This window comes from Cydia splendana, chromosome 11, assembly GCF_910591565.1.
Source record: "Cydia splendana chromosome 11, ilCydSple1.2, whole genome shotgun sequence".
In the NCBI taxonomy this organism is placed as follows: Eukaryota; Metazoa; Arthropoda; class Insecta; order Lepidoptera; family Tortricidae; genus Cydia; species Cydia splendana.
Window position 1 is genome coordinate 17319165 of NC_085970.1, and position 13766 is coordinate 17332930.

Genomic DNA, 13766 nt, shown 5'->3' on the forward strand with positions numbered 1-13766 from the left:
TTGTGTCGGAGGCCAGACTAAATAAGTAAGTAAATACTTCCGAAACAGTTGGTGGTCCAAAAAATCCAAAATTAATGTTAAGGACTACTGAACTTAAGGGAGAAATAATTAATGAAGTACGATTAATAACTTTATCTTACTCTGTCTTCAGTCTTTAAACTCTTAACGGGTATTTTTGATAGCGCCTTCTTCGCTGCACAGCAAAGTCGTTTCTGAAAACAGGAAAACAACCGTAAAATATTTAGGTACTACATACTAAAACTCTTCAAATTCATCATTTCAGCCTATATACGTCCCACTGCTGGGCACAGGCCTCCTCTCATAAGCGAGAGGGCTTGGGCTATAGTCCCCACGCTAGCCCAATGCCGATTGGGGACTTCACATACACCTTTGAATTTCTTCGCAGATGTATAATGGTTTCCTCACGATGTTTTCCTTCACCGAGAAGCTAGTGGTAAATATTAAATTATATTTCGTACATAAGTTCCGAAAAACTCATTGGTACGAGCCAGGATTTGAACCCGCGACCTCCAGATTGAAAGTCGGACGTCATATCCACTCCGCCACCACGCCACCACCGCTCTTCGAATCACCACCATCGGTCTTCAAATTACTATAAAAAAAAACCTAAAAGTAAAACACAATATGCAACTTATTTGGGGAAACTGTTTTCTTGAAAAATTGTTGCACGGATATTTTATCAACAGTCAATAGGCATTATAGGTACATGGCGTGTGTGACAAAAACAATTCTCATTTAAAATTGTAGTTAATAATAGACGTGTGTCGAATTCGCACGTGACGTGTCGTTTACACTAGTCATACCGGTTCAAATTATTATACATATTACACCATCTATTACCTACGTAAATTGATAATGATGACTGTAGTGCCGACGGAAAATTTCCAAAATTCCGAAATTTTGCAGGCAGACAAAAAATCCTTTTTTTCTTGTAATTCTTTCCAGAAAATTCCTAGAACTTTTCTACCTTTCTAAAACTTAACGCAACTTCCACATGCCAAAACCACGTCGGTGGCAAACAAACATACGGAGCGCCTTATGGTAAGCGATCACCGTAACCTATAGACACCTGCAATTCCTGGGATCCAGGGGTGTTACATTCGCATTGCCGACCCTTTAAATCCTAAACTTTTCTTTAGATTATGTACCTAATAAGAATAATACTTAATACAATGCTTAATGCTTATGCTTACCGAAAGTCTGTCCTTCGCATGAATGTAGCGGAAGCGCTGGATGTAGTAGAAGACGAGCCACGCGAGGCTGATCACCATCAGCACGATGAACGATATTGACACGAACAGCACTGATGTTCTGGAACAGAAGAATCCCATTTAATTTCAATATAAGTATATTTCCTAATATAAGTTTAAAATGTACCATACTTTTCTAAAAAATAAATTAAAAAAAAAAAATTGGATGCGGATACTGGTGTGCAAACGGGACATATACTCGTACTTGCATCGCCGGCTCGCTCACACGACCCACACATCGGTCTTCTGTCTAAATGCTTCAACGTCATCAAAATCCGTCGTAACGTGACGATCATTCTAAACAAAATTATCGGTCGCATGCAGTGTTAAGCATTAGACAGATTGCCGTAATCATTGTCACATTAGTTGGACACTTGTCCAGGATCTCATTATTAAACCACTAATGGAAAGAAAATTAGTACCAGCATTGCGGAAATTGGAAATGTGAGGAAATTCCCTTGTTATGGACAGTGGACACGCAATGCTCCGTAGTGGCCCCTGAGTAACGTACGCATTTAATTTCATAAGCCTTACAACAATGTAAGAAACAACTTAATTTTTCATAATTGTAGTTAGAATTTTCCCGGAAGTTTGTGCAGCATCTTACAATGGTTTATTTGTTGCTGATGGGGTTTTCTCATGCAATGGTAGCTGAATGGTTCAAGCGTGCCATTTTCAAGGTAAAACCCGATGGATGCAAGTTGGAATCCGGGCTCTTATTAATCCTTTGATCGACAAAGACATCGACTAAAAATGCTCAAATGCTCAGAATTACACTAGTCGTGATATTCTATTTAGATACCTATCCTAAAGTATAATATGGATATTATTTTTCGCGTGACAATGTCGCGTGACCGTTTGACCAAGTAATGCTAGGTCTTCATTCAAAGATGAGTGAGTTGAATATAGCTACCTCCTGAAAGGCTTTTTTACAACCAAAATAGATAACGTAGTGGCGCCTTTCCTATCAGATTTACAAAGACCCTTGACGTAATATTTTCTTTTGATGTAGATGACGGGCAAGGTACTTCATGAATTTTCCCATTCAAGCTTTCACGTCGCTGTGTGTGTTTTTCGCTCTTATTGCACAGACATAAAGCTTTTTCCTATCGGATTTTGCCGATTACGCGTCGACATATGTGGGGGAACCCTAACAACTATGACTGCTGTAGCGGACCCAGCTTATCCCAAGGTGTTATACTTAATAAAATGTAACTCAGATGTCTCTTATTTTTCTCCAGGCTCGATGTATCCCAATAAGTTTAAAACGAAGCACCGCATTAGATAATGGATTTCTATTATACGCTAAATAACTGCCCTCTTCTCAAATCTATCAACAGAAAAGTCAAAACAACGTACGAAAAGCTGACACCCTGATGAATGACGACCCCCAATAATACAAGTATCGCGTCAAGCTGGAGGTTTAAGGGTTGTATGAAGCATGCTTACTTATTGATGTTGTTGTTGATGTGTGTGAAGGTGCGGCCCTTGATGATGCCGATGGTCACGTTGGTGTTGTTGTCGATGAGACGGGCTATTTCCTCACCCTTCCATTTGTTGAAGGGTTGTATGAACAAGCATGCTTACTTATTGATGTTGTTGTTGATGTGTGTGAAGGTGCGGCCCTTGATGATGCCGATGGTCACGTTGGTGTTGTTGTCGATGAGGCGGGCTATTTCCTCGCCCTTCCATTTGTTGAAGGGTTGTATGAACAAGCATGCTTACTTATTGATGTTGTTGTTGATGTGTGTGAAGGTGCGGCCCTTGATGATGCCGATGGTCACGTTGGTGTTGTTGTCGATGAGGCGGGCTATTTCCTCGCCCTTCCATTTGTTGAAGGGTTGTATGAACTAGCATGCTTACTTATTGATGTTGTTGTTGATGTGTGTGAAGGTGCGGCCCTTGATGATGCCGATGGTCACGTTGGTGTTGTTGTCGATGAGACGGGCTATTTCCTCACCCTTCCATTTGTTGAAGGGTTGTATGAACTAGCATGCTTACTTATTGATGTTGTTATTGATGTGTGTGAAGGTGCGGCCCTTGATGATGCCGATGGTCACGTTGGTGTTGTTGTCGATGAGACGGGCTATTTCCTCGCCCTTCCATTTGTATGTGAACACCGCGCTTATGTTTCCTGAAAAAAAAAGAACAAATTCTTTTGTGAATTTGTTAAATTCTCTTTCAAACGTATGTAAAGTGTCATTCTATGGAACTTGCTAACTATGTAAACAAACCGCCATATTGAAACTGTCAAAAAATATGAATTTACTAGTGACTTTTGTTTACATAGTTAGCAAGCTCTATAGAATGACACATTAGTGTAAGAGAGACGGATGATGGTTAGTTCGCGACAGACGAAGGTACTAATAAAGTCGGTTTATCATGTGTAATAACTTTCTGAAACAAAATCTAGATGATGATGTTGACTGGTGGGAGGATTCCTTCGCCTTTTGCTGTGCTGTCAAAACGGTTAAATAAGTTAATCGTGAACTGATAAACACTGACACTAATGTCGTCATAGTCATAATATCTATGCCTATTCTACATAAGACACAACAGTATTAACTTTTAAAGACAGCAATATCTATAGGGTGCTTAGATCCGACTCAAATAAAGAACTTTGAGAGCCACATGCACCATTCACTAACCCGGGGTTAACCGGTTAAACCTGGAGTTACCATGGTTACCAGTACAATTTGACACTGGGTTAACGGTTTAGCCGGTTAACCCCGGGTTAGTGGGATGGTGCAAGTGGCGCTGAATGGAGCCTTTCTTCAGAGGTATTACAAGGTCTCCTTTATACTCTCAAGAGGTTGAAAATACGAAGAAGCTATGGCTTCTTATTATTGAAAGCACCATAACTTCATTAACTTCGTTAGAACCCAAGACGCCTGAATACCTAGGAAGTCTAGCATGACCTATTTATCACGAGACGTTGCAAACAAGATCAAGCTCGCGTGCATAAGTAATTCAATTTGCCTACGAGACGAGTCACTAATGTGTTTAAGAAATACGTTTATGTAATAACGTCAATTGTGACGTCAAAGAAATGTTTATGAGTTACGAGCAGAGAACATAATTGAGAAATGTACCTAAGGCAGTAATAAAATTTTCTTAAATGAAAATAATTATTTCAGATCTTGGTCCATACACTGTTAGTGTTAGTACCTACTTAACGTTTTAAGCCCGCTAAATAAAATTGTTATTATTATACTAAATTTAAATAAAATTAAATAATGAAATAAAACTTTTATTTACAATTTTAATTAAAACTTTATTTAAACTTCATATGTCATAAGTATAACAAGTACCAACGTACCTAAGGTAGTAATTACCTATGTGACGTGTTGTTTACTAATGATATTAACAGGCAAAAATTGATTACGTACCTAACATGTATCTACCGATACACAGGTGATAAAGGTAAAAAAAGATAGTATGTACTTATTTTAATACAAACAAATGAAATCGAGAATATTCTGAAATTGCATACGCTTGGGCAAACAAACTCGGTACCTATCTACTTGAGTAAAGTACGAGTAGATGTCATTGTCAATAGTGCGTTTTACCTAATACGCCTTATTCATTTAGGACAAAAATGATATGGCGCATTGATAGTAGAAGTCGGAACAATCGAACTAACATTTTATCTGGGAGAAAACAATATTTAGATCAACATTTAGTGCAATTAGGTCGTTTGAACAGCGTTGAAATTGCCGTGGAGAATAGCGTGACAAATTATTTAACCATATTTTCAAACGCCAATATTTATTCTACCATACACCACAAAGCCCTAACCCCAGGGGCCACGAGGGTTTCGTGTCTGAGGCATAAATGATTGCCTACAGCTAGCAGGCTTCGGTCACCTAATTCACCTTTCATCACCTACAAAACCACGTGAACCCATTCCACGTGTCCCTAACAAGGCGATAATCCAATAACGATAAGACTAACTACATAAGTTCACCAATGACGCGGCCATGCTAACCATGCCTTTAGCGGTTCACTTTAGAAACGTCGTAACTAAGCTCAGAGATTATAGTAAATATCAGCTTTATTCTGATGGAGTTAAGTCGAGTTTCAGAAGGAGTGTAAAGGTTAGTTGGTGGTTAGAAGGCACGTGAGCTAGGGTTTCATTGTCAAGGTAACCTAATCCAATGTATGCCGACACACACGTGCTGCCCCCTAGTTATAAAAGGACGTAACTGCAATGACATTTGTATAGGAATTTGACGTTTGATTCCAGGTTCCAGGGCTTGGTACGCTAGGTTAAATTAGTAATTCGTGTTTGTTTACGCACAGCAAAGTCTGGGTTTGTTCGTGACCTTAAAGCTTGGAATATAGGGGGGGGGCGTCCATAGAACACAAAAGGTAAACAATTAAACAATACAGGTTAAAACACGCAAGGTTTAAAAATATCGTTTGAATGTCAAATTAATAAACTGACAATATTCAGTGATTACGTCATTAGTATACCATTTTAGGAGGACTAGAGAATTTTTTATAAACATCTACCTATCTAAGAGCGATTGTTCAAACCTTTACACAATACCTCTATTCAAGATCACTCAAGAATTGGCGTAGTAGGTAAAACTAAACTTTGTTTTTAGTAAAGCGACTGATCTGACTTTCCTACCCAGAAGGTTCGAGTCCGGTATCTTTACGATTTTCCTTCGCCGAAGAGCTACTGGTAAATACCAAAACCAAATACCTAAAAATTCGTGAGATAAGTCGAGCCGGGATTCAAACCGAGGTTGCGGTGAAACAACCGCACAAAGTCTCGTCTAAAAGAGCTCTAGCTAGTAGGTTGGTACCTACTTATCTATATTTGAGCAACTCCAAATGTTCGGGCCTAGACTTAGTTGCAGCAATGATTTCTGTTCCAGTTCGTATCTTGTCACAGCGACAATAATACGAGATCCCTAGCGGCTTTTATATTGATTGTCACTGTGACATACAACGTGTCTACAAAGTTGCACAGAAATCAAAATCCTATATATATAACTTTCATTTCATTCGGACCGAGGGTTGGGAGAAACGCACCGAAATGAGACCGGAGTGGCGTCATGACGCCACTCCGGTCTCGGACTTTAATGTCATGACATTAAAGTCGAAACTTCAAAGCATGACGATGACTGGCTGGAGAACCTAAGCGGAAAAGTCTTCGTCGTGCTCTACCTCTTGCGGACTCGCGTTTTGTGTGCGATCGATGTGGCAAGAAATGCCGCGCTGCTATAGGACTTTATAGCCATCAACGGCGATGCGGGACCCCATAAACCCACAAGCGCCGCAACTAGCATCTACAACAGATGATGAGGCCAATGATGAGCGGAAAACTAGAATAAACACTACAACGGGTCCTTGACGGACTCACTGCTCAGCCTGTCTTTTTCTGCTCTTTACGCTTCGTCATTTGCCCAAGGCACACTACTATGTATGTATTATATACGCTGTACGTACAGTCGGCATCAGATCGGAGCAGCCAATGCGCTCACAAATATCTGAACACGCCTCTATTGTCAAGGCGTTAGAGTGCATGTTCTGATTTTGTGAACACCTTGGCCGCTCCGATATATCTGATGGTGACTATACTCTAAATAAGCCCGGCAGTACTTGCTCACAAGTAGGTACTAAGTTGGCAAAGGGCCGTCTACTTTCTCTCGCGTGGGCTGGTACAAGGTCGACCGCTATCAGATGCAGCCAGATGTACCATCGAGCATACCCTCTGACCGTTCGTAGACCGTATTGCAGGGCCATAAGGTTCATCGATGGTAAATTAACCCTTTCAACGCTCGCCTATCGTGCGCGGAGCGTCATCGTGAACCTTGACGGGGAATGCACGAAGTTTGATATTGGGCTATAGCGCGTGTCAGTTGACGTCGGTGGCGGTCAAGGGGTTAATAGTGTTGTTGTGTATCATCGACCTCAATGTACAGAGTTATGGACTAGACGCGTAGTTATTAAAAGATTTCACAATATCTTCTTGTGAATTGAGTGTGGACAGTGTGGTATATCGGTGAGGGAGTTACAATTTGAATCTTCAATGGTGGTGGTTCAACCTTCAGAGTACATAAATTACTCCTTAATCCTTACGATTCTTATAAACAAGGAAAACATTAAAATATCTACACTTATAGGTACATATTAACTAACAAAACAAATCATAAAAATACCATACACTTTGATGGCGCTACTAGTTATGTAAATAATGTACATATTATTGAAACAATAGGCCTGATGACAAATTTTGAAAACCCTTTTAATATCGTCGGTACACTTGTATTAGTTCCGAAAAACACTATATTTCAGTTATACTCATAAGATTTAACATAGATAATTGCATTTTATTATAGCTAGTTTAAACTTCGCGCGAAAACGCCTCGCATGCCATTTGTGACGTCATTATTTAGTTGGTGGTAGGGTGGTAGATATTGTTTACATACTTACAGTTACGAATTTCCCTTGAATCCGAATGATATTGTTAATTCAGCACCATATATTACGATTAGGGATGATAAATACATTACAAAAATTTATCACAATAACTCATTTTACACAAAAACTCTCACACGGTTGCAGTTTAAGATGAATTATTTAGATACATGTACATTTTGAGTGAAAATCACCGAACGCCGGTTTTACTTTTTAATTTTTCATTTTTTCTAGTTACGACAGCCAACATGGCAATGATAGTTCCATTCAGCCAAATAATTAAAAATGTTTGTTGTTGAAATATCGTATTATTTAGCATTTTATTTAAGTAATAACAAATAGATATCTACTTTATATCGTGTAATAATATTTTTTGGACGTAATAAATGTTTAGTGGCGAAATAACATTTTTTTTGCACCTTTCGAACTCTTTGGTGCCCACGTATAGATTTCGGTCAATGAGGTTGTCTATGTTGCTCTAAGAAATATGTTATGGATTGATGACGTCACTGTTTGGAACGTTTCTGATTGGCGTTTCAGTAAAAATGGCCGATTGGAGAATTTTGCACTTTTATTTTATTGAATATATTAATAATCCTTCAGTTTATACTGAGATTGGGCCATTTTTTAGAATCATATTAACATATATGTTTCGTTGAAACCATTATTTCCATGATTCTTTGTTACTTGCAACAGGCCTATTATATTATGCCCACAATCAACGTTTTACTATAGCTATGTACATTAACAGCTGCGTATGATAATAGTTGTTAGTCATCATCATTTAATTTAATTAAGACCATATTTAATTAAATATGCATTAATAAAGTACAGTCATAAATTTGTAAAAAAAAAACGTTTTCTTAAGCCCTGGGCACTTTATAATATATGCATTAATTAAGTATTTATAAATCTTCAAAGGCACTTTCTTCAATATCAGCTTCTAATCTCATCTCCTGTTACTGCTAATTTCCCTAAGGAATGCTTGGCAGGGTAACATATGTCCCGTATTCGTTTTTACATTGTACGCATATACCTACTTCCCTCGCTGGTCGTAATAGGTACTAATGTTGTTGTGATAATGTTTCACTTCATTTTACTTGACTTATTGTGCATACATTCTGCAAAAAATAAGGAAAACTGATCATTATTAATGGAAGACTTTTGTAAATTGGGATATGTGCATTATGGACCGAAGTTATTTTTCATCAACCCCGAACCAAACCTTTACTTTTTCTGTATCTTGAACGGTTTTCTTAAAAACTGAGGAAACCACTACGTACAGTCACCTACAATAACATTTTACACAACGAAGGCAGCAAAAATATCTGACACGATCTTATTTGTACAGCCATTAGAGCGTGTCACATATTTTTGCGGCCTTCGAAGAGTAACATATTATTGCAAGTAACTGTACATAACGTACACTACGTACTACGTACATAACCTAATTGAAAAAATCTTCCATTAATTATGATGTCATTTTAGCTAATTTCCTTGTATTATTAGTCCGTCATTTTAATTTAGTTCAATTGGAAAAACAAACATAGCTTCTTCAAATTTATAACATATCTTTAGGTACTTCATATTTACTAACAACACATTTTTAATGACTAGTAATAATACCGCTAATAAATAATAAGACATGCATAATCATTTGTGTCCATTTAAGTCTGACATTAAAAACAGAAATAATAACTTTAAACATGATTATAATTATAACCAGTGATCGTTAATTTTCCAGCATTTTTGGTGGTTGGTGGAGCTGGAAAATGTACGATCACTGGTTATAACACATTCCTCATTCTGTCATAACTCGTTCGAAAGGGAAGTTAGCAACAATTATCACTTCAGTGTCACAACACAACCCGTGATAAATTATCGATGGTGTTTAAAATTAGTCTTCTAAGCGCCACTTGCACCATCCCACTAACCCGAGGTTAACCGGTTAAACCGTTAACCCATTGTCAAATAGTACCTACTGGTAACCATGGTAACTCCAAGTTTAACCGATTAACCCCGGGTTAGTGAATGGTGCAAGTGTTAAGGTTAGCAGACAAATTTTAACCACCATCGAAAATTTAACGCCATCCGGAAATACGGAAGCGCTGACAAAATCACGGAACCACCGGTAACTACAGATCTATGCTAATCCATCGATATTTCCTGGTTCAGTGACGTGGAAGTCAGCTGACCGATAAAAACGGCTTTACTTTATCTGTTTGATTGTTGAATCACGTTTTTAATTAAGTCAGACAGGTTTAGTAAATTGTCGTTTTTTATAACGTAGAAGTAGGGTTCCTGTTTCTTAAGTTCTATCTCATGAAAAGTAGGTATACAACTGACTAAGATTGCTGTTTGAAGACTAGGGGCCACTTGCACCATCCCACTAACCCAGGGTTAACCGGTTAAACCTGGAGTTACCATGGTTACCAGTATAATTTGACACTGGGTTAACGGTTTAATCGGTTAGCCCCGGGTTAGTGGGATGGTGCAAGGGGCGCTAACTAGTCTAACTACTTACATAATTTGCGCCGATTGGTCAAAAGAGTCTTATGGCCGGTACAGACGGACTGTAACCCGACTGCAACTTGTATGGGAACTGTATAGCTCGACTCGAACTGCAACTTGTATGGGGACTACAAGCCAACTGCAACGTCGGCGTGCAGTTCTCATACAAATTGCAGTCGGGTTGCAGTCCGACTGTATCGGCCCTTACACATAGCGGATGAGGTGTTTAAAATGTCATACAATTATTATTTTAAAGTTGTTAGAGAACGGTATAACTATAGTAGGAAGCTAATTTTGCACAGACTTTGACATGACAAAGCGAAGTGCCCTAATCAATGTCATATTTTCATAGAAATTTGACGTTTATGACACAAAAAAACCGTGCATAGTTAGCTTGGGCCGACTCTAACATTATATGTTGGCTATATTCGTACTACAACGTATGGCACACTCTCCGACAATATTAGATTATATCCCGATCCAATAAGAGCCGTATGAAGCTCCATTAACTCAGCGAAGCATTCAGCCGGGAAGTAATCGGTAACTCAATGAATACGTTACAATGCGCATTTACCTCAGGAAAGTGTAACGATCGCTTCAAAATAGAATAAAACATTAATCGTGATTTATCCCTACTGATATTATAAAGCCGAAAATAACTCTGTCTGTCCGTCTGTTTGTTACTTCTTCATGCTTAAACCGCTAAACCGATTTAGATGAAACTTTGTATGGAGATAGTTTGAGGCAAGGGAAAGCACATAAATTAATATGGTAGCTTTTATCAATCATCATCATTCCACGCAGACGAAGTAAATATAAATATTATACAGTATACCTAACAGTAATAACAGATCATATGTGACGTCCCACGGGTAAAGGTACCTTATGGCGGTTGGCACTTACGCTATTATTAACGCCGCTCCAATATTATTGTGGAGCTATGCGACGTAAGCGCCAGCCGCCATAAGGTACCTTTTACCGTGGAACGTCACATATGTAAACAATATTAGAGGTCGACATCTGTAATCGATATTTTTCCCCTGACACTTTATTTTATTAACAGTAATTTGGGAAGTCCCCTGCCACAATAAGTTTAAAAAAATAACTGTACATTTTTAAAACCCCAATTAAGATAAACTAGGGAAATTCCGGGCCAATGGTAAACTTGACCAGAAAGTTAGTGATTGCCGGAGTGTTTTATAGACGAGTGTCACTTGGCAAGTTGGCTAACGCCGGCAATGTTGTATAACCATCCATTGCCAGCATCAAAAACGACTCTAAACTAAAAAGCAGGTTTAGTCTATAGGGAGTATTACTGCAACGTTCTGCCGCCAGAGTGCAGCACTAGTGCACATAGTAAACCATAGAGTAACTTATACATACTAGGCCTTAAAAAGTTTTTTGACAAGTTTTCACTATGACATTGATGCATCAAGGCGGTTTGTTTACAGGTGGAAGACTGATAGACAGGCAGAAACCGAACTTTTGATTTTCATGTTTCCCGGTAGGCCCTGTGATTTTGCTAGTGACGGCCTCTACGCAGAGTTTTGTGTAATATTCCCTATTGGTAAAAATTGGTATTATAAATGTATCACTAATATAATGTTTAAAAGACCATAATCAGTTTGGATTTTTTTAAATAATGGTTTGGTCGTATTTTGTCTCGAAGATTATGTAAATTAGCGCCGTGTGTTATTTTCAATTTAAGCGGCTGTTCGAGTAAACATTGATCCCATCAAAAACATAAATGTGAAATGAGAGCCAAATTCAATATTAAGAATATGCGTCATTGTTGACATCGCCGGAAAAAGAATTGAGATCTATATGGGTGCCAAGTTCTGTATCTTTGGTACTTAAACAAATCATCCTCAGTATTTAAGAGCTATGCTCATGTCGGTGGAGTAATCGCCACTCTTCTTTTGCTGGACCAGCTTTTTAACTCCCTCGTACGACACGACGGAAACTCTATCTTTTAATTGGCTGAGATATGTGAGCCCAGGCCTTCCTCTGCGTCTTAAACAAAAGTAAACAAATAATTTGTAAATTTTCGGGTAGTTCTAACATTTATTGATTAACCAACCAACTACAAAACCACCTGGATCTGTCACTGAAGGACCGACCTGACTTTAACCTACATTATTTGATCATGTACATGTTTTCATCTACCCTCAACTGGCTTAAGCAGTTATAATTATTTTATTATATGTTACTTTTGTAAAATTTAGGTATAAAAGCTAATTACGACTTAATTAATTAATGAACCTTGTTTAATTACGACTTACGACTAATGTCATATTTGATTTGATTTTGTCCATTTTATAGCACATCCAGACAGGGGCCCACTGATTAACAGTCCGCCGGACGGTATCGGCCTGTCAGTTGTTCGGAACTGTCAAAATTTTGTTCTAACTGATCATCTGAAATCAGCCTTTTATATTTAACAAGTGGAATTACATCTCTATAAAAAGCACAACCTTTTCTTTTCGTTTTTTCATGTGTCAGACACAGGAAAGCCATTATTCAATCTATCATTTCGGCCGTTTTTCCATCTGCGCCAGAATAGAATTCGTATTAACTTGTCAAATACGTAAGTGGGATATGATATGACGAATAGAATTCTTCCCATTTATATGTTGTTTTAAAATAAAAAAAGGATGTTTTATAGAATGTTTACTGTCCATATTATAAAATATTTTTTGCTCAAATTACATATACTTTAAAAGTTTTAAAACTAGGTGTCTACCCATTTTCGTTAACCTTATCAGTTTCTCGCTTATTTTATTTGATTGTGAAGTACCTAGTGAAATTAAATTAAGTCATTTAGACTTAATATGGTTTATATAATATAGGACAAAATGCACCATAAGTAGTTATATCCGTGTAATATTTTGTGCTGCTGTGCCCAGCAGTGGGACGTATATAGGCTGAAATGATGATGATGATGAATATTTTATAATTTCGTGACTTGTGTACAATCGACCATACTTATAAGTACTTGTATAGGCATATCATGGCCATACTGAACCGTATCTCGATGGCGAGCCCTTAAACAATGAAGGTGGGCGGCCTTCGTCGCTAGCCATACAGAGATATAATATAAACATAATTATAGGTGTATGTTACTTTATATCTTGTAGGTACTGTCAGCGTCTAAAGTCACGGATCAAACTACGCTTATCAAAAAGAGATATATCTCTCTATGTAGAACAATTGAGAGTATAAAACAGCTATTCTCAAAGTGTGCCGGACCCCTAGGGCTCCGCAAAGCCTCCGTAGGGGCTCCGCGAGAAAAAGCGTAAACCAATCAATAACCAGCTCTCCTATATCTCTGGTCCACATTAATTTGTCAAACCCATTTTTTTTTAATTTGGGGCTCTGTCAAATATTTTGCTTTCCAAAAACTCCGCTCTCTGAACCTATGGAACCTTAAAGCTTCGTCTTACGCGGTCTTACGCTAACTGATGTTTGTCAATTCTCTACAGGATTATATGATACAATGCATGACATTAAACAGTCCGTGAAAAGCGGTCGGATGAACCCGCCCTAATAATG

The 13766-nt window shown here is 38.1% G+C and overlaps 1 protein-coding gene across 1 annotated transcript in view; it reads right to left on the minus strand.

Moving 5' to 3' along the window:
- LOC134794967 (E3 ubiquitin-protein ligase goliath-like) overlaps window positions 1–13766 on the minus strand; it is a 118954-nt gene that overhangs the window by 12041 nt on the left and 93147 nt on the right. The window contains exons 6-8 of the mRNA XM_063766839.1: window positions 3273–3405; window positions 1215–1332; window positions 141–212 (exon numbers count right to left, since the gene is read on the minus strand). Coding sequence (XP_063622909.1) covers window positions 141–212; window positions 1215–1332; window positions 3273–3405 — 323 coding nt within the window. The remainder of the gene's footprint in view (window positions 1–140; window positions 213–1214; window positions 1333–3272; window positions 3406–13766) is intronic.